A 21,476-nucleotide genomic window follows, 5' to 3' on the forward strand; every position below is an offset into this window, starting at 1 on the left:
TTCCTCAATTTGAATTTATGCCCTCTCAGGTGATTTTTCTGAGCTAGAGGAAGAATCCCATCAGCATTGAGCATGCTCAAACCATTCAAGGCTTTGTACACCTCTATCAGATCACCCCGCTGGTGCCTAGTTTCCAGACACTGCAATTTGCAAAACTTAAGCCCTTCTTCGCAAGAGAACCCCTTTGTCCCATTCACCAATCTAGTTGCCCCTCTCTGTACTCGTTCCAGCAGCTCTACATCCTTCCTGAAATGAGGCCTCCAGGCCTGTATACAGTACTCTAGGTGTGGCCTGACCATTGCCTTATACAAGGGAATAATCACCTCCTTATCCCTGCTAGAAAAATTCCTATATATCATTGACAATACACCATGAGCTACTCTTGCAGCTCGTCTGCACTGCTCAGAGAACTTCATATCTGCCTGCACCACCACCCCCAGGTCCCTTTCATTCTCTACCACTGTCAGTGTAGTACCACAGAGTTGATACGTTGCTCTGGGGTTGCTGTTTCCCATATGTAGTACTTTACATTTGTCAATGTTAAACTTCATTTGCCACCTCGAAGCCCATCTGCTCAACCTTTCCAAATCCTGTTGCAGCAGCATAGTGTCAGTAGTGTCCTTGACAACCCTGCCAACCTTCATATCGTCTGCAAACTTGGACATTAAGCCTGATATACCATCATCAATATCATTTATAAATACAGAAAACAATAAAGGCCCCAATACTGAACCCTGAGGGACTCCACTAATAACATTAGTCCACGATGAGCAGTGTCCATTGATTACCACTCTCTGTCTTCTCCCCCTCAACCACCCCTTTATCCATAGCAGCAACTTGCCTCCAATGCCACACTGCTCCAATTTGTGCAGCAGTCTTCCATGTGCAACAGTATCAAAAGCCTTTCTAAGATCCAAGTATGTAATATCAAAGTTATTCCCTGCATCCAGTTCTTTTGTGACTGCATCATAGTATCCAATCAAATTGGTCAGGCAAGACTTCCCCTTAACAAAACCATGCTGTGTCCTAGCTATAACTGAAGTCTTGTCTAGATGATCCTGCAGTGCTTCTTTCACCAGTGCCTCCATTAATTTTCCGGGAACAGAAGTTAAACTCACAGGTCTATAATTACTTGTGTCAGCCTTTGATCCCCCTTTGTGAATTGGGGTCACATTTGCACATCTCCAGTCAATGGGTACCTCCCCTGAGTCCAAGGAAGCTCTCATAATTATGGCTAACGGTTTGCTTACCTCCTTTGCTGCCTCCTTTAATATAACTGGATAGATCCCATCCACCCCAGGTGCCTTTCTTGTGTTTATCTTCAACAATTTCTCCTCCACTTTGCTCTCAGTTATTACAAGATTCTCTAGCTTACTGCTAGAGTTGAATACACCTCTGGCATTCCCCTCGCTGAATAACTCCTCATGTGTGAATGTCGATGCAAAATATTCATTTAGTTTGTTAGCTACCCGAGCAGGGTCATCAACAGTTGACCCATCGATCTCAAGTGGACCAATCTGATTCATCCCCTTCCTTCTAGAGTTTACATAAGTAAAGAACTCTTTGCTGTTTTTCTTCGCATCCCTTGCCAAGGATCTCTCGTAATCTGCCTTCGCCTGCCTAACCTCCTTTGTAACTTGGTTACAGATCAACTTGTATCTATCATAGGCGTCCGTGTCACGTGTTAATTTGTATGTATCCCATGCATTTTTCTTCTCTGCCATATGCCTCATTAGTTCATCTGACAACCATTTAGGCCTAAACCTTGAACAATATTTCTTAGTTGGTATGTAAAGCCTAGTAGCTTCCACGATAAGTTCTTTGAATGCTTCCCATTTTGAATTTGCTGTTGGCAATATCATCAGTTGATCCCACTGTATAGAATTTAAATACTGTCTCAGTCCATTGTAGTCGCCTTTACGAAAGCAATACCCCTTCCCTTTACCCCTAATGGTAGTTACCTCTTTGAGTAACTCCCACTTCAGCACACTGTGATCACTGCCACCAAGTGGTTCATTTATCTGCAGATTCTTAATGCATGAAGAATCACTACTGATAATCAAATCAAGAGTATTACTCCCTCTAGTTGCCTCCCGAACATGCTGATGTAGAAAACAATCATCCAATAAATCCACAAAAGCCTTGCTACTGTGTGAGTGACCAGCCCCCAAATTCCAGTCAATATCTGGGAAATTAAAATCCCCCATTATAAGACTCTCTGATTTACTGGCCCACTCTATTTCTCCGAACAGTTTCTTATTATACTCATCAGAGTCATTAGGCCTATAGCACACTCCTACTCTCAATTTTGATCTCCCAATGCTTATGTCACACCAAACTGACTCGACACTGCACTGTCCAGCGATGTCGACTGGCTTCACTTCCTTGGATTTTATGTGTTTTTTAACTAATAGCATAACCCCTCCTCCCTTCCTATCCTGTCTATCCTTTCTGTAGACATTGTACTCCCCAAATTCCAGTTCTGCATTTCTTATATCTGTGTGACACCACGTCTCTGAAATCCCCACAATATCTGCCTTTGATGTTTTGAGCAATACCTCAAATTCATCAAATTTATTTACTAAACTCCTAGCATTGGTGTACACACAAGTATACATGCACCTGTTCTTTTTCTTAGCTACCCTAACACAACCCATGTGTTTACTTGTACCCCAATGATTCCCAGCAGTCTCTGAAATATCCTGCATCTTATTTTCCAGGCTGCGGCTCATTCCAATAGAAGCAGTGCAAGAATCACTTTCACCTCTGCCAGTGGCTACTGTTAATCTATTAGTCCTTGTATCCCCCCTTTATTTCATTATTTTAAACCTTATTCTAATTTATATGACTATATATATAAAATCGGATCTAACAGGCAGAAAAGGGGCTCACATCTGGTGAGTATGGGTTTGGCACACCCAGGGTCCTGAGCTGGATATCATCATTCTTTTCTTTCTTGGTGATTCCTTTCTATTTCTCTCTCTCTCTCTCTCTCTCAGGGTAACTCGGAATTTGTTTTTTTTTTTTTTTTGGCTGGTGCAGCATAAGCCTCAGGTTTCCTTGCACTCTATAGCTAATAATAATAATAATAATAATGAAAATTGAGTAGGGGTGCCACAAAATTAAATAAATTACTTAGGAGTGCCTTTATTAAAATAAGGTCAAAAACCACTGAATTAACAGAACTTCAGAAAATGTCTTTTACACATATATATTTTGCAATACCCTGAACTGCATTTAAATCAGGAATGCATAACTGTAAGACACTTTTAAAATATATACAGAACAGACGGCTTACTAAGACTAATCTTGTTTCCTTTGCAACCAAGTCCTTCTAATGATGCAAAATTTTGAAAACTTCAAAAACAGCAAGAAATTAAAACAGAGTGCAGAAACGTGTACAATTTTAAAATAAAATAGAACCTCGCACCTTTTACTACTCTGCTTTGTAGGGGAAAACGCAATGTAGTATAGTATTATGAGCTAAAAGCACACATATCTATAAATGGAAGACTTTCTTTCATATGCCCCACATAATTCGTCGGACGGCATAAGTTTGCTGTAAAGACCACTGGTTGTCTGATGACAGGCCAGTTTAAATATTTTTTAATCATAAAAAAATTAAATATAAATAAAAATCAATCAATGACGCACAGTTCTTATATCAGCGTTTTTGTAATTGTGATGCTGCATTGTGCAACTAAAAAAAGCTTCAAAAATAATTAAAGGCACCTCACTCTTCTTTACAATTCAGTAAATGAAGTGTTATCAAATGCAGTAGGAGAGCTGCAAGTTTTTAAAAGCGATATTCGCTTTATTATATATTCACGAAACCCCTGGGCGCCGGCCATTGCACAGATTAATGAAAGAGAGCAGCTTCTTATTGAGCATCTGCCGAAAAGGAAGTGCGAATCGCATTTTATTTACTTCTTATAAATATTTAACCCTGTTTAAATCAACAAAAGCTCTCCAACAGTACAAGGCTTGGTGATAACTTGTTCCAACAGCTGATCACCCTTTGACTAAAGACAAACTTGCTTACTTCAGCCTATATTTAACACACATTTCTTCACCTGAGGATTCAGAGAGGGCAAAAAGAAATTCACTCTCACTTCGTGTTAAAAAAAAAAAAAAAACTTACCCATAATGTTTAGTGCAGGAGATAAGAAAAGAAAATCTGGGCGAAATCGAATCCTTCAACACAACAGGATTATTTTTCAAATAATGTACATTCTTTAATATGGTTCATTTAGGAATAGGCGAACTGAAGTAAGTTATACACTGACCACAGAGAATGACAAATGCCCACGTCCAGTCCACGAACTACCTTATTTGGAGGTACACAAACTCGATACCAGTAACAAGCGAGCATCAGTGACGTACCTAGTCTCCCCGCTAAAACTTCATCAGCCGACCACGCTTTACACAAAAACAGTCTTCCTGACCGCGTAACTGAGTGGGTGTGGGTGGTCTGGGTGGAATCGGTTTTGTTACATACCTACGCCAAGTGAATAAATAAACACTCTCCGGTGTAAATGTCGCCCTACACTCTGAACAATGAATTACGTTTCAAATATAAGTTGAATAACTAACCAGGAAGAAATATGGATTAATAGATTTGTTATACGAAACATGTAAACTATATCGTACATTAGCGGAAAAATCGAGGCAGGGTAGCTATACGGTTTCAAACCCGAGTATACACACCGTGAACAAGATCTTTATTCGCGGATTCCAAATCCATTTTCTTCTATAAAACGAAAACAGATTTGGAAACAGACCAAATACATGAGCATGATGAGACCGATTATACTACTCACATAACTATTCAATCAACCTACATGAATATTTATTATTTACATATTCATATTTATATAATTGTTTAATATATACCTATATCCTTGTTATTTCATAATTTATTTGAATCTAAATTGTTTATGGTAAGATATTCGATGAATTACTGAAGCACTGTAGGCACCCCACCAAATTCTGCTTATGTGGGTCTTTCCTTATTACAAAGGCGTATAATCATAATTTAATCCCGGGGGCTCACATCTTGTGAGTATGGGCTTGGCACACCCAGGGTCCTGAGCTGGATATCATCATTCTTCTCTTTCTTGGTGATTCCTTTCTACTTCTGACTCTTGTTCTCACTCTCTCTCTCTATCTCTCTCTCTCTCAGGGTAATTCAGAAATTATTTTTATTTATTTTTTTTTTTATTTTTTTTTGACTGGTGCAGCATAAGCCTCAGGCTTCCTTGCACCATATAGCTAATAATAATAATACAATACAATACAATTTTATTTATCAAGAGAATTCGTTTACAATAAATTAACTTGTTAAGAAAAGTAAATTTCTTGACAACAAGTTGTAGTTCTTCCTTTACAAGTTTTGTACAAATTTGTTATCTTACAGAAAAGACTATGAAGTCACTACACATAGTATATTCCACACTGTAAACAGAGGTAGTTTATCTGCATATCAATTCTGATCTACTGTGTCATTGAGTATCAAGAATTTTCTTATTAGGAATTTTAATTTGGAGATGGGATAACTTCTCCTGAGCCTGAAATCAATGCTAGCCAACAAGTTGTTTATTACATTCATTGTGTGCCTATCTCCAAATCTATTTAGTATCCTAGGGTGAGGCAAAGTAATTGCTTTTGGGTTCCTTAAATTATGTGAGACATTTCTTTATATGTGAGACATTTCTTTATAATAATAATAATAATAATAATAATATATATCCCGAAAATTTACCAGTTATATTTTGGCTGTCCTCTAGGTCAGTGTTTCCCGAACTGTGGCCAACAAGACTTGCCTTCCTCCACTTTACCTATATGCCAGTGTATGCTCCACAAGTTAAAAATTTAATCACACCTAAATTAAATCACAATCACAAACTTTTGGCCTTTTAATTCTAGCGTTTACCCCACGACAGCTTATATATATATAAATAAATAAATTTTCTGTTTATACGCCGGGACGACCAAACGGTTAGAGGAGTTTACAAGACACACAGAATACAAGAAATAGCACCGTATTCAGCAGTCACGGGCTTGAACCCCGGTCACTCAAGGCACGTGTACTTAGCATTAGCATTAGTAGAGGCATTTGATGCAAGAAAGCAAGCTTATGCAGCATCAGCCAAAAAAAAAAAAAAAAAACCCACTTCACCCCCTCTGTTCGTTCAAAATACCTGTCCAGCTGAGCCTTAAACTTATTTAGGCTATCAACCTCCACGACAAAGGATGGAAGTCTGTTCCACCAACCAACCACCCGCTGGCTAAAGGCAAATTTCCGCACGTCTATCCTACATCTGTCTTTCCTAAATTTGAATTTATGCCCTCTCAGGTGATTATTCTGAGCTAGAGGAAGAATCCCATCAGCACTGAGCATGCTCAAACCATTCAAGGCTTTATACACCTCTATCAGATCACCTCGCTGGTGCCTAGTCTCCAGACACTGTAATTTGCAAAACTTAAGCCTTTCTTCGTAAGAGCACCCCTTTGTTCCATTCACTAATCTTGTTGCCCTTCTCTGTACTCGTTCCAGCAGCTCTACATCCTTCTTGAAATGAGGCCTCCAGACCTGTATACAGTACTCTAGGTGTGGCCTGACCATTGCCTTATACAAGGGAATAATCACCTCCTTATCCCTGCTGGAAAAATTCCTGTATATCATTGACAATACTCCATGAGCTTATGCACCCGCGCGCCTGACCACTAGGCTACGGCATGCTCTAGCCACTGAAATCTCAGGAAACTAAGTGGCAGGGCCTGCCAGAGTAAAATATGGAGCTACTGGGTACCTGGTCTGCCTCCACGGGGCTAAGTGTGGGCAATGGCAGGTCCCATTAGGGTTCCAATGGCTAAATGGGCAGATGAACAACAGAACATAATACTACACATATCCAATATCTATATACTTTTAAATCTCTGGCCTCAACAAAGTACTGTCTTACACAGGAAAGATCAACCGAGACCTGATCAAGACTCCAAACCCAGACACTGGAGACACCAGCAGCTTTTCTGCCACAAGCCACATTGGCAATCGAACCGAGCACTCTAGCCTGGTTTTTCTTTTATTCTCCTCCCCGGCTGGGGGGGGGGCGCAAGATTGGTTCCTGTCTCATTTCTTCCGTCTGGTGAGGAATGGGCCTGCCTCACTGACTTTCTGGGGTCGCCTTCTCTAGCGTCCCCATACCTTGTCTTTCCCTCCAGCCTTCTGTCTCCCCACTACTCTGTCTAACTTGCAGGGTACATACACCCCACACAACTTATCAATTAATAACATCCAAATTTAAACCATGCATACATAAGCCTCACTTGGCCTTTTATATTCTAGCATTAACCCCCATTTTTATTTATTTATTTTATTATTATTATTTATTTTATTTATTTTATTTTTTTTAACATAGGCCCTTGCCACTGGAATCTTTGGAAACTAGGTGGCAGGGCCTGTCAGAATACAAAAAATCTACTGGGTACCTGACCTACCTCCCGGGGGCAAAGTGAGGTAACGGTGGGTCCCAATAGGAGCCCAACCGCTAAATGGTCAGAATAACAATGGTACACAACACTACACATCCGTCCACTCTCCTCACACACTTTTTAAATCTCTAGCCTTCACAGAGTTCTGTGCTACACAAACAGAGTACACAATGCAGAGATGGGGAAAACCCCCTGGTGCTGTCAGACAACTAACGCTGCACTTTGCACTTGTCTTACACAGACAATGAAAGCAACGTGGAGATGGGGAGAAACCCCTGGTGCAGTTAGACATTAAATGCACTTAACGGTGATGGAAGGTACAGAAGATCGTGATGGAAGATTCTTAGATTCATACAGCAGAATGACTATAACTGTTGAACATATGTTGCCGTTCGGTTTTAAGAGCATTGGCGACTAAGGCCACGTTGCCCCATGTATATTGTCTCTAAATTGCCTGTATTCTGAGGTCTATTTTCTTTTTTCCTGGACGAAAAACGCCAGTTTCCTGAAGAAAAAAACATGCTACCCTCGCCTGAGACACTAACACAGCCACGTTGTGAAAAATACCTATAAAAATTCCTCCCGTCATCGACGGGATTCGAACTCAGGTCTTTTCCATCCGGTATGCGGAGGAAGGCGATCCTACCAACTGTACTACCAACGAGGATGCTACTTATGTTAAGCCAATGGAACAGGTATTCAGTGACACTCAAGTAACTGAACCTTTGTACATACATACAATTAGTATTAGTAATGACCATACGGTGCAAGGAAGCTTAAGCGTTATGCTACACCAGCCAAAAATAAATAAAATAAGAAATAAGCCTCTACCATCCATGTAAGTAACTTATTCCAATAACTTATAACTCGCTGGCTAAAATAAAACTTCCTGCAATCCAGTCTAAACAACTGCCCCGTAACTTAAATTTATGGCTCCTAGTTCTAGAATCATTTATAACCGCGAAAATGCCATTCTCACTCATTTTTCTATTGCCTCTGAGAGTCTTAAACACCCCAATGAAGTCCCCTCTAGCGTGCCTAGTTTGCAAGCTGTGAAACCCAAATATTTCCCCCATATGGACGTCCTTTTGCCGATCTCAACAGGCGAATTACCCGTCTCTGGACCCTTTCAAGAAGCTTGATATCTTATTTTTTAGGTGTGGTCTCCACACTTGGAACACAGTATTCCAAGTGTGGTCTAATAATAGCTTTATACAGGGTGTTTCAAAAGTGATGGTCAATAATTTAAAGGTGAACTGTACAGACTACAATATGCAAAAAAAAGTCTAGTAAACATGGGTCCTTAAGTGAATCGTTTTCGAGATATTGCACATTTCTAGTTGGGATCCACCACTGACAAGGTGAACTGTACAGAGTTGGGATCCACCACTTTGTTTGTTTAGGTTAAGTCATGCTCATTCTCTCCCTCTCTCAATGCTCTGAAGGCATACTAGTACTTGCCAAAGGATAGTCAACATGGAAAGAGGTTACAGCAACGAAGAATATGGATACATGCACTGCACTTTATGTATGGTAAAGCCAAAGGCAGTGCACTCGAGGCTGCGTGTTTGTACCAAGAAGCATTTCCCCGCCGAAGGCAGCCCAACAGGTGCACATTCATCAGGGTACATCAACGCCTTAGAGAACATGGGCGCTTCACACATGGAGTACAAGCAGGTAGGCCCAGAAGCATAACACCTGATGTTGAGAAAAGGGTGTTAGAAAGCATAAAAAAAAAAATTAGGAATTTCGACAACGAGAGTTGCTCTGCAAGAGTCATAGCAGTGTGTGGCGAATTTTACATCGCCAATTACTGTACCCCTACCATATCCAGCGTGTACAAGGTCTCAGCAATACAGACTACCCCCCAGAGTGAACTTCTACCAGTGGATACAACAGTGTCCTGAACCCCCAATTTTTAAACAACATTTTGTTCAATGACGAAGCTGGGTTTACTCGCGATAGTATATTTAATGTTCATAACTGTGACGTTTGGTCCGACGAAAATCGTCTATTTTACTATTTCTTCCCGAATCTCCCACCTCTCGTACGTCCTTGGTTTCTTTGCGTTCTAGTTCTATCCAGGGGGATCGGCTGTTATGTCTTACTTCCCTGCTCCATATGTTGCCCCAGAACTCCTCAATCGTCTTCTGCTCGGGTGGTCCGTTCCCGTCTTCTCCGAGACTCCTGTAGAAGCCTCTTTGGTCGTCACCGAAGATTCGGTTGTTTATTTTTCTCTGGGATCTCACTTTGTATCGGCGTAGTCTCTTGCTGAGCGCAAGGAGGTTCTGTTTCAGTGTGTCCAAGTACTCTCCATTTCTCTGATTTTTTGTCTTATGTTTGCTGTGGACGCTGTCTCTCTTGAGGATGCTCTTCACTTTTCCAATCAATTTCTTACTCCTGTTACCCCGTTGGTACTGGATCAATTGGCCTATCTTGACTCTTAATTCTTCTATCTTCTGCTGAAGTCTTCTTTCCCAAGCTGGCGGTTCCTTCTGTTCTCTGTTCTTCTGCTGCTTCTGGAATCTCGTTTCTCTTCCATTAATCCTAGTGGCTGTTATGGGAGCACAATACATGGCTGTGCGGATGGCCTGTGTTGCCCCATTGTTGTCGAGATAATGTGGTATTATTTGCCGATCGAGGTGGTCTGTGACTCTACACAAGATTCTATTGGACCTCTGCTTCGGTATCACGTGGGTATTTCTGGGGTCCATTCCTTCGAATTCTGTTAGGGCCTTCTTCCACTCGTTCTCTATTCTGGATATCATGACCTCGTCTCTTTCCACTTTAGCTGCTTTGGCTTGTATTTCTTCTTGCTCTTCCTCCTCTGGTTCGGCGGTGGTGGTATGTTCTTCCTCCTCGGGTTTCGTATTCACCATATTCTTTATCCTTTGTAGTTGATCGCTCAAAAAATCTGCTTGATTTTTCCAAGATGACAGGAGCTATCAGGGGTATGTTATTATTATTGTTATAAATATCTTTATTGCAGGCAGTGATTGGTTACATGATTGCCCGATGCAATAATGCCCACAACAACGACAATGCTAGGGGGTCAGAAACAATTCATTTAGGAATGTAATCTGTTGGAACTGCTATCAAACTAAATAACCCGATGACACTATTATCTTCATATTCTAATTTTTCGATATCAAATCTTCAGTTTGCATGAAAATATAAAATTTGATTCATACTTCCTGGAATTTCTCCATAAGTGGTCTATCTTGTAGCTGTCTTATTACAAAACTGTAACAATAGTAGGTATTGCACTTCTCTTTTCTCTCACTATTAGCACTTCTTCAACTCAGTTTGAAAATAAAAATAGAACACTATGGGCCCAATGAAATGAAGGCCAAAACGTCTTTTAAGGTCTATTAATTAATCACATGAGTTTGGTCAAAGAAGCACAGTAAATAGGTCTCTCTCTCTCTCTCTCTCTCTCTCTCTCTCTCTCTCTCTCTCTCTCTCTCTCTCTCTCTCTCTTTAATTTCCTATGTACAGAAGAGAATAAACATAACTGGTCATCCCAGATCAACTCTTGGTCTGTAATATAATTTTAGAGGAGGATCCTTAAACCTCCATCTTGTTACACACACACACAAATTTTAAGGTATAATCTTTGCCTAAAATTTCTTCATTACAAAGAATATCCACCTCTCTGTACTTTTCCAAATTGTTATATAGTTTTTTTTGCAATAAACTTCTTGAGATGCGTGACTGCAACTTGAGCTGAGCAGCGAATACACTTTCTTCGCATTAGTTTCGATGCACTATTCTGCGATTCCAGTAAGATATTCACCTGTTCATCTGACCTGTGATAGTCTCTTTCCTCTTCTTTGGATGAAGACGCTTGTGAGCTAGAATCTTGCTCCATGAGGGAATTGGGTAGTGCCTTAGGATAGGGCAGACCCTTTCTCCTGTAAAACTCTCTTTCCCTTTTGATTTCATTCTGTTGGAGGTTTGGAACAAGCTTATACACTATATTTTGCATTGTTCTGCCATAGCTGATATACTGTAATGGTTGGCTCTGATGGATAACTATTTCAGAAGTTGAACAAGTATTATTATCTTCTAAGTGTTTTACCAGACAGCTTTTGCAGAATGTGTGCAAGCATTCAATAACTGTAGTAGCATCAATCAAATAACCTTTGCAAATTTTGAATGTGATGTGATGTGGGAATTAAGTGTTTTTAGGCGTATCCGCCTTTCCATCTCATGTATGCCAATTCACGAAAGAATATGTTACAGTTTACCCTGTTTTTAATGTTTTAAGATGTCTTACCGCGAACCGAATCATCCGCTTCTTTTCTTACATAGGCCTAGCACTTCACTTCGAGCGCTGTAGAGAATGCCATTTAAATTAACAAAACCAACCTGCTAAATGACTTGTTTTCCTCACATAAAAAGCATACACAAAAATTTATTTCAGAAATACTGATCTGTAAAAACAAAAAGCCATAATCACTCATTTTGTACGCAAACACAATTCGTTTCTATGATAAGAATTTTCCACAACTCATTTTAGTGTTACACATTTTGTGAGTTAAAAAAAAAGTTGTTGCTTTTATATTATTTCTTCCTGATCGGGGGATTTCACTCCGTGACGGGTACTGCTACCAAGTACACAGGGTAGTTGTAATGTCTCGTGTTATTATTATTATTATTATTAGGTATACGGTGCAAGGAAGCCTTAGGCTTAAGCTGTACCAGCTAAAAAAATTCCCTAGTTACCCTGAGAGAGAGAGAGAGAGGGAGAGAGAGAGAGAGAGAGAGAGAGAGAGAGAGAGAGAGAGAGAGAGAGAAGAATCATGATATCCAGCTTAGGCCCCTGGGTGTGCCAAGCCGATGTTCACCAGATGTGAGCCCCTGGGGTAATATGGTGTATCTACACCGATATTATATCGATATAGAATTTGAAAATATTACGCCTTGTTGCATTTAGTTTATTTAAATAAATACACTATATTTGGAAATCAAGAATGGTACCGCGTGGTCACGTTAGATGAACATAGCGCGTGACCACACTTAAACAGAAGCTTGTTTAAATAAATAAATTATCTGTTTATACTCCGGGACGACCAAACGGTCAGAGGATACAAGAAACAGCACCGTATTCAGCAGTCACGGGCTTGAACCCCGGACACTCAAGGCACGTGTACTTGTGCACCCGCGCGACTGACCACTAGGCTACGGCGGCCTTCAAATAAATTTTCTGTTTATACTCCGGGACGACAACCAAGTCAGTAGAGTTTACAATAAATCGTCAATAAAAATATTTATCGTATTTAGTAGTCACGGGCTTGAACCGCAGTCACTCAATTTTAACCACAGTAAAACAAGCTTCTGTTATGTAGCGTATTTTAAATGAATACACTATATTTGGAAATGGAACCGCGTGGTCATGTTAGATAAACGTAGCGCGTGACCACGCTTAAACAGAAGCTTGTTTAACCGCACTAAAACAAGCTTCTGTTATTAGCATTAGCAGAGGCATTTGATGCAAGAAAGCAGCTTATGCAGCATCAGCCAAAAAAAAAAAAAACCACTTCCACTTCACCCCTCTGTTCGTTCAAAATACCTGTCCAGCTGAGCCTTAAACTTATTTAGGCTATCAACTTCCACGACAAGGGATGGAAGTCTGTTCCACCAACAAATTATGTATCTCCCATTGGCTGAATAAATATCATTAGGAGGAAAATTACTTTAATGTATAGAAAGATATTCTTGTCGAAGTGATTAGTTGAAAACTCTTCTAATCTCTTTGGTCGTGCTACAGTTTAAAAAGAACAATACTACACAGCGAGTCTTCAAACACTAGTTTGAAGACTCGCGTGAAACAGTTTTAACCCCACTGAAAATTTTAGGGATGAAGCGGAACGTTCCCTTCAGGCCAGGCCAACACGCCCGCAATCTGAATTGGCTGCTGTGCTGAATGGATGAAAATACGGCCTTCTTATCACAAACTGGTTCTGAATCCACCGAGGAGGATGTAGCGTGTAATTAAGAGGAAAGGCGGGCCGACACAAGTTATGAAATATTCTTTCAATAAATTCAGTTACTCTGACAAATAGCGTATTTTGCACGTTTATAAATCCATGGAAACCTGATGGCATGGGACGCTGCATGTCATATGTACCAAGCAAATGATTATTAGTTCATTATAAGTTTCTCATTATTAGCTGGGGGAGGAACAACGCCTCCCCGGTTCTCCACTTTGTGGGGGGGGGGCGTAGTTCGAAAACAGCTGTATGTTGTTTATTTTGGAACCTTGATATAATGTTTTATGTTTTCGTATATTTTGCCTCCTATATTGAGGGTTTAGTGTCAAACAACGGGTTAAATACAAAATCATTTTGTAGTAAACATTTTTTGTAATTAACCAGGAAAAAGTCACGTGACATTTTCTTGGTTTACCAGAAATATGGTTATAGCCCGAGCTAACTTGTAAAGTACTAGAGAGAGAGATACAGTTACTATGATATGATATGCATCGCTATTTGTAGAAAGTAAAACTAAAAACTAAAGTTGTCTCAAAACAAAAATGCAATTTTGTAGTTAACTTTGTTTGACACTAAACCCTCAATATATTCTAAGTGTTGGTGCCGACTCTGACGTGAACAAAGAAAAAACTGGGAAATGGCAATCTCCCATCCTTTTCGTACACGGTTGTGCATGTATCAGTTTTGTTCGTTTATACTTAAAAATAACAGCCACGAACACTTCCTGAAAATGTTGACCTATACACGTTATTACACAAAATTTTTATATCATTTTGTATATCATGGAGGACAGCATGAGATCGACGTGGCCAAGTAGTCAAGACAATCAAAACAGTAATACATGCGTTTGAGTCGAATTGTATGTAACTGCTAATTACCAAATGACCATTTGTATTAAGACTCTGTTTGGAATTCGAACTCCCCTTCAGGAGAGGGCGGAAATATAAAATGAGCGAACCTTACTATAATTTATTGATTCCCCGCGTTCTGCTTGCCCATAATTCGTTCGTACATAATGCTACTGCCCGTCAAGTTGCAAAACGCACCGCTGTGGAATTTCCGTAAACATATCAATTTCCGTAAATAACTGCACTTTGATGATATCGCAGTGGTTACACCTGTCTTCAAAGCTGGCATTTGCGTCGTTTAACCTTCTGGTTACACCCACATTTTGTTGAGACGCCTCCACCAAAGCGCGTGGTGCACCCACAGCAGAGAAGTGTCGAGAAAATATAGACTACTGAAAAGCTGCTTACTGTAATTGAAATGTCTTAGTACAGTACAGTACTCTGGAGAAAAAAAACAAAAAAAAAAAACTCATCGACAAATAACATTAATCAGTTAATACTAATTGTACCCAGAGTAGCATACACCATCTTTCTGATTATGGCGTAAATTGTTTAATCTAGATCCTACAGTCTTCGCCATTCTTGTTTAGCGGTGATATAATTCTACAGTAGTCACCTGTAGGATATATGAATATGTCTCTATTTGCAGGCGGTCCCCCGTCTTCTCCAACAAATATTGCAGCAACCTCCGTTTTGGATATTATATCGTGTCTTATCTAAGTCCGGGTCTTCCATAAATGCCACGCGCACATACATTGTTGGATTGGCCTGGGTCATTTGATGCATTTGTTTATGCAAATAGCTAACTTGTTGCAGCAGCATCTTGTTGCATTACTTCGGCCATACACCCTTGGTTTGATTGTTTTTCAAGCCGGTTTGTTGTTGCTTCAGCAGAATCGAAAATATAAAGTTGTCCATATCCTGGCTTATTTGCCTCCTTGGATATAGCAGTGAGACCAAATGGTCAATCTGGTCGTGTATTCTAAAACAATCCATTTCCAGGCGGTGATTTAATCTCTGCGAACGCCATTGCCGAGTTGTACTCTCGCATATGTTCTCTGTAGTTATTTGTTTCACGGTATACCCTGTAATCAGCTCTCGTAATAGAGTAGGTGTCTCAGACAGTGGGTCAAGTGAAACCTTTCCATCATGACAGCATTTAATGTATTTATTCGATGTGTTTAACTTATGTCTCAGATATCTTGCATTGCAATACTCACAGTTGTAACACATATTTACTATGCCACGCTCTTACGGCCTGTTGATTATTCGCATCCGGTACGTCTATTTGATTAGTCCTACGGCGTCTTCTCATTTCCCAATCTTGCTTCTCTTCCTTCAATGTTTTCTGTCCGTCTTCGTAGTCGTAGAGTCTCTATCAGATCTCTTCTCTAATGTTTCATTAGCATTTATTCTACATTTTCTCAAAGTTCTTACATTTTTACACTTCTTAAAAACGATTTATTAAAATTGAAGACATAAAATAAACATACATCGATAGCTTTCAGGCATAGGTTGCCTTTCTTCAGTCGAAAAACGTTAGTACAAAAATTAATAAAGAATGGCCGGTGTAGTGGTCATGCCGGGGTGAATCGCGCGTGCTGGCAACAACTGGCAGTTGTTTATCTAAGCGTTATATGTATATATAAAACGTTATATATATATATATATATATAACGTTATATATATATATATATATACAGTACTGTATATAGATTATTTAATCAGTTTGTCTGCGCGAATAACTTGTTTAACGCACTAAACGAATTTCGCAAAGCGTACTTTATTTGTGAGATAAGGAAAATGTCAAAATTCGTTTATCTATGTCTGTAATTTTCTAAGATACACAGCAAACGGTAACTCATTTAAGAAAACATTTTCCCCATTCCGAAAACTTATTTAAGAGGCTCCTTGTGGAACTGCCACTTTAGGTCCCGAAATTTGTTAAACTAGCAAAGGCAAATCTATTTTAATATCTCCGAATATGAAAATCAAAGTAATAATAATAATAATAGTAAAAAAAAAAAAGTGATTTATGGCAGAGCCCTGATGGATCATAACAAAATATACCTATCGATATGTTATTCATTAAAACACGGGAAACTCAAATCATTCTCGCCATCTCCCATTTCTCCCTTAAAAATCAGAAAAGCCGAACCATTCAATTGTATTTGGCATAATATATTTTAAAATGTTCGATCGAGGACAAGCCATAAAAACAAACTGTAACCAAAATATCCGCTAATCAATACTACTGAAAAACGAGCCAAAATAAAGATATTTTTACATTAACATTTATACTATTTAAAGCTTTAGTAACAGAAAGTTATTTTAAAACAGTGATATCGAGAATAAACACAAAGTTTACGTTACGTTACGTTAATTTCGTCCTGATCGATTAAATTCACTCCGATTAAATGAGAGCATTCGTTACACGCTTTGTTACTCGTTCTGATTTCTATTTTAAAATGAATTAATATTTTAATTTACGAAAAGCAAAACAAATTCAAAACGCTGTTCAAGATTTACAAAATTTGAAATAAACCTTGGATACTTAATATTTTCACCGGAAGGTAGAGACGACTATCAGGCAGCAGCGGCGCCCGTACAAAAACTAATACAAGATACAGACTTGGGTGTTGTGCTCTAAGTGAAACCGCAGCTGCAAGTCATGCAGAGTCATCTTGTCCTTGCCACAATAAGATGTTTACCAGAACGTTGCGTAAACAATACGGCAAAAGTTGGTCAACTGCATCAGTAAACAGGGCGGTTAAAATCTTCCCTGCTGACATCAACAACTCAACGTGTTTTTACGGACGAAGGTTCCTTATTATATAATTTTAAGGAACGAAACGGGAAACGTGCATCCTGTTTCATCGCACTTATTCCCACCTTCTGTGAAGACCGCAAAAACAAAGCAAAACTCGGGAGTCGGAGAACTCTGCATACAAAGCAGCTTTCAGGTCACCGAGGAGGAAGGATCAGGTGATTAGTAATGGAAAATGATGATGCAAAGAAGAAAGCGCCATGATTAAAATATATAAACCAATAATTTGGCCATTCCTTCTAATAACTTATCTAGATCTTCCTAAGGCTATTCAAACTATCCACTTCCTCGATGCTAGATGAAAGTTTGGTAACTAAGCGCCTAAGAGACTACGCACCTTAGTAACTAGAAGACCTCTCTGAGAGTACAAAGTAAGTCCGAAATAAGTGAAGGTGAAATTTTCCGACTTATAGAATTAGAATCCACGAATTCAAATTGGATTGCAGAAAATTTTCACTGTTGTAAATTATTCCATAACTGTTGCTGTTTTCACCCGTTCAATCGCGGCCAACTTTCGGAGACTTTATGGGAGAGCTGCCTCCATGCTGTCCGGTCTTCAACAGCTTCTTTCAAGTCCTTCATGTACATACCAGTGTCGCTCTTGATGGTGTGCAGCCAGCGTGTTCTTTGCCAACCTCTTCTTCTTGTTTCACTGACCTTTCCTAGCATTATCGATTTTTCCAATGAACTGGATCGCATTACGTGACCGAAATAGGTCAATCGTAGCTTAATGATCTTGGCTTCCAACGATGTTTCTGACTCTGTGCGATCCAAAACCTCTGTTCTTAACTTTCTCTGTCCATGGTATGCAAAGCAGCTTTCTCCAGCACCAGAGCTCAAAAACGTCCAATTTATTTCACTGACTCCAAGGATGTCAATCTTGGTCCTAAACATTTCTTTCTTAATAATATTCAGTTTTCCATGATTCAAACTCAGAACATTCCATGTGCCGATCTTATGGGGTTTTTGTACAGTGCAGACTGTTCTCACCATCCTGGGCTGCCTCAACAAACAGGCCTCCCGAAGGCTTTACCGAATTGCGTCATTCGTACTCACATTCTAGAAAACTAGTACCCGCAAATTCAAATTGAGGGAAACGATTTTTAGACTGGATTGCAGAAAAACCTTTTAGAAAGCAATTTGTTAATTACTGGAATAAGTTGCCTCCATGGATATTTGGAGTGACAGCTTCGAAAATATTCCAAAGGTAAGCTGGATATATACCTACATGAGAAGGGACTCAAACAGGTAGTTTTTATTTGATTACTTATTTATTTATTATTATTTTTTTAAATGCTGCAGCAAAGCCTCGGACTTCATTGTACCATACTGCTAATACTAATAATTTCTTGCTAAGAGTATCCTTTTGCCCCTAACAAATCTTGTTGCTCTACTTTGCACCAGTTCCAACATACCCACATCTTTCCTAAAAATCAATCTTACATGCCTGTTTGAAATACTCAAAATTTGGCGTTACCATTGCTTTACACAACGGTTTATCACAATTGACAAAGTTCCTACGAATCACTGATAGAAACCCCAACAGCTATCCTAACGTAAGAAAAGCACCTGGGCTGGATGGGATCTATCCAGTTATATTAAAGGAGGCGGCAAAGCAACTAAGCAAACCCTTAGCCATAATTATGAGAGCATCCTTGGACTCAGGAGAGGTTCCCACGTACTGGAGATGTGCAAATGTATCCCCAATTCACAAAGGGGGATCGAAGGGTGACACGAGTAATTACAGACCAGTTAGTTTAACTTCTGTTCCGGGTAAAAGATGCATTGCAGGACCATCTAGACAGGACTGCAGCAATAATTCAGACACAGCATGGGTTTGTTAAGGGAAAGTCTTGTCTGACAAATTTGATAGGATATTATGATGTGGTTACAAAGGAACTGGATGCAAAAAATAATTTTGATATCATATATTTGGATTTCAGGAAAGCTTTTGACACTGTTGCGCATGGAAGACTATTGTACAAATTGGAGCAGAAGGGTATTAAGGGTAAGTTGCTACAATGGATAAAAGGATGGTTAAGTGCGAGAAGACAGAGGGTGGTAATCAATGGGTGCTGCTCTTCTTGGACTAATGTTATTAGTGGAGTCCCACAGGGTTTGGTGTTAGGTCCACTGTTGTTTTGTATATTTATCAATGATATTGATGAAGGTATATCAGGCTTAATGTCGAAGTTTGCAGATGATACAAAGGTTGGCAGGGTTGTTAATGACAGTAATGGCAGTCTGCTACTGCAACAGGATCTAGATAATTTGGGCAGATGGGCTAAGAAGTGGCAACTGAAGTTTAACCTTGACAAATCAAAGTACTGCATATGGGTAGAAGTAACCCCAGAGAAACGTACCAACTGTGTGGTACTACACTTAAGGTGGTAGAAAATGAAAAAGACCTGGGAGTAATTGTGCAGGCAGATATGTAGTTTTCTGAGCAATGCAGACAGGTTGCCAGGGCAGGTCATGGGGTTCTGTCAATGATATATAGGAATTTTGCTAGCAGGGAAAAGGAGGTGATTATCCCTCTGTATGAGGCAATGGTCAGGCCACGTCTTGAGTACTGAATACAGGTCTGGAGGCCTCATTTTAGGAAGGATGTAGACTTACTTGAGCGTGTACAGAGAAGGGCAACAAGATTGGTGAGGGGAATGAAAGGATCCTCTTATCAAGAGAGGCTTAAGTTCTGCAAACTGCAGTGGCTGGAGACTAGGCACCTGCGCGGTGATCTGATTGAGGTGTATAAGGCCTTGAATGGGTTCAGCACGCTGAATTCTGATGGGATCCTTCCACTTGGTCAGATTACGAACCTAACGGGGCATAAATTCAAATTACGAAAGGACAGATGCAGAATAGATGTGCGGAAATTTGCCTTTAGCCAGCGGGTGGTTAATTGCTGGAACAAACTTCCATCTGTCGTTGTGGAAGTTGATAGGTTGAATAAATTTAAGGAGGAACTGGACAGGCATTTGGAGGGAATGGTGTGATTTTTTTTTGGCTGATGCTGCGTAAGCTCATACATTTGCTTTCTTGCATCACATGCCACTACTACTACTATTACTAACAACCCGCGAGCAGAACACACGGCATTTTAGAATTTAATGTCGAACTGTACAATTACACTTAGGTCTTTATCGTGTTCCACCACCACCCTGAGCGTGGTACACCTATTTGGTACGTTATTCTGAGATTACTGCTGCTGCTGCTCATATGCAGTACCGTGCATTTATCAATATTAAAACTCGACTGCCACGTAGCCAATGTGTCTAATTTTTCTAGGTCTTAAAACAGTAGCACACCCTGATTCCCACCATTACCACCCTACCAACCTCTGTATGATCTGTATACTTAGCCCGATATGTCATCTTCAGGGGCTCACATCTGGCGAGTATGGGCTTGGCACACCCAGGCTCCTGGGCTGGATATCATCATTCTTCTCTTTCTTGGTGATTCCTTTCTACCCTCTCTCTCTCTCTCTCTCTCTCTCTCTCTCTCTCTCTCTCTCTCTCTCTCTCTCTCTCAGGGTAACTTGGGAAATTTTTTTTTTTTTATTACTGGTTCAGTATAAGCCTCAGGCTTTCTCTCTCCATGTGGCTAATAATAATAATATCATTAATAAATATTGAAAGCAATAAATTGCCCAAACCAGCCCTGAACGACTCCACTAAAAACGTTAGTCCAAATAGAGCAGTGCCCACTGATATGTTTGTCTTCTACTCAGCCTACAGCAGTAACTCGCTGCTGATGACACACTGGTCCAATTTATACAACAGTCTTATATGCAACGGTGTTAAAAGCTTTCGTGAAATCCGAGTATATCATGTCAAAATTATACTGAATAAAATGAAACTTTCATTAAAGACGTAAACACACTTTTCTAAACTAGTCTTGCACGCACATTTCAAATAGTTCTTGGTTCTTTTCCCGTTTGTGTACTTTGCGTAATCATAATATCAGTACGAGTTAAGATTCCATTGCAAAACACATGAGATTGATTACAGTTACACTTTTACATTTAAATTCAATACACTTTATACCCATAGTTAAATACGGTACACTATTGCAAAAAAAAAAAAAAAAGTATAATTTAAAAGTCTCAAGCGGATGATTTCCTTTGATACATTTTGTCCAGAATGTTACGGTACAACACCTAGCAGTAAAAAAAAAAAAAAAAAAAAAATTAAAAAATTAACTATTATAATAGATCTATTATAGTTAGGGAAGGACATTACGTGGTTGTTTTCCATTAAGATTATTGCTAAATATATTACTGTAAGGACCCATCCTTACAATAATTTAATA

General features: G+C 39.5%; 1 protein-coding gene and 1 pseudogene across 5 annotated transcripts in view; both read right to left on the reverse strand.

The window, feature by feature from the left end:
- The window catches only part of LOC150085123 (paxillin-like), a 273,123-nt gene that overhangs the window by 142,771 nt on the left and 108,876 nt on the right, over positions 1 to 21,476 (reverse strand). The window contains exon 1 of one of the 5 annotated variants that reach the window (XM_090373884.1): positions 16,884 to 16,976. The exons of 3 other annotated variants lie outside the window; for them this stretch is intronic. Coding sequence is in view for 1 of the 2 variants with exons in the window: in XM_090373883.1 (XP_090230009.1) it covers positions 4,142 to 4,145 (4 nt within the window). In the remaining variant the exon portion in view is untranslated. Of the gene's footprint in view, positions 1 to 4,141; positions 4,251 to 16,883; positions 16,977 to 21,476 lie in introns of those variants that run through there. One more of the 5 variants, XM_090373883.1, reaches the window with a different exon arrangement.
- LOC150085124 (polycomb group RING finger protein 3 pseudogene) lies at positions 11,013 to 11,703 on the reverse strand (annotated as a pseudogene).

The sequence above is a fragment of the Mastigoproctus giganteus genome, chromosome 5 (assembly GCF_048544385.1).
Source record: "Mastigoproctus giganteus isolate SK-2022 chromosome 5, ASM4854438v1, whole genome shotgun sequence".
In the NCBI taxonomy this organism is placed as follows: domain Eukaryota; kingdom Metazoa; phylum Arthropoda; class Arachnida; order Uropygi; family Thelyphonidae; genus Mastigoproctus; species Mastigoproctus giganteus.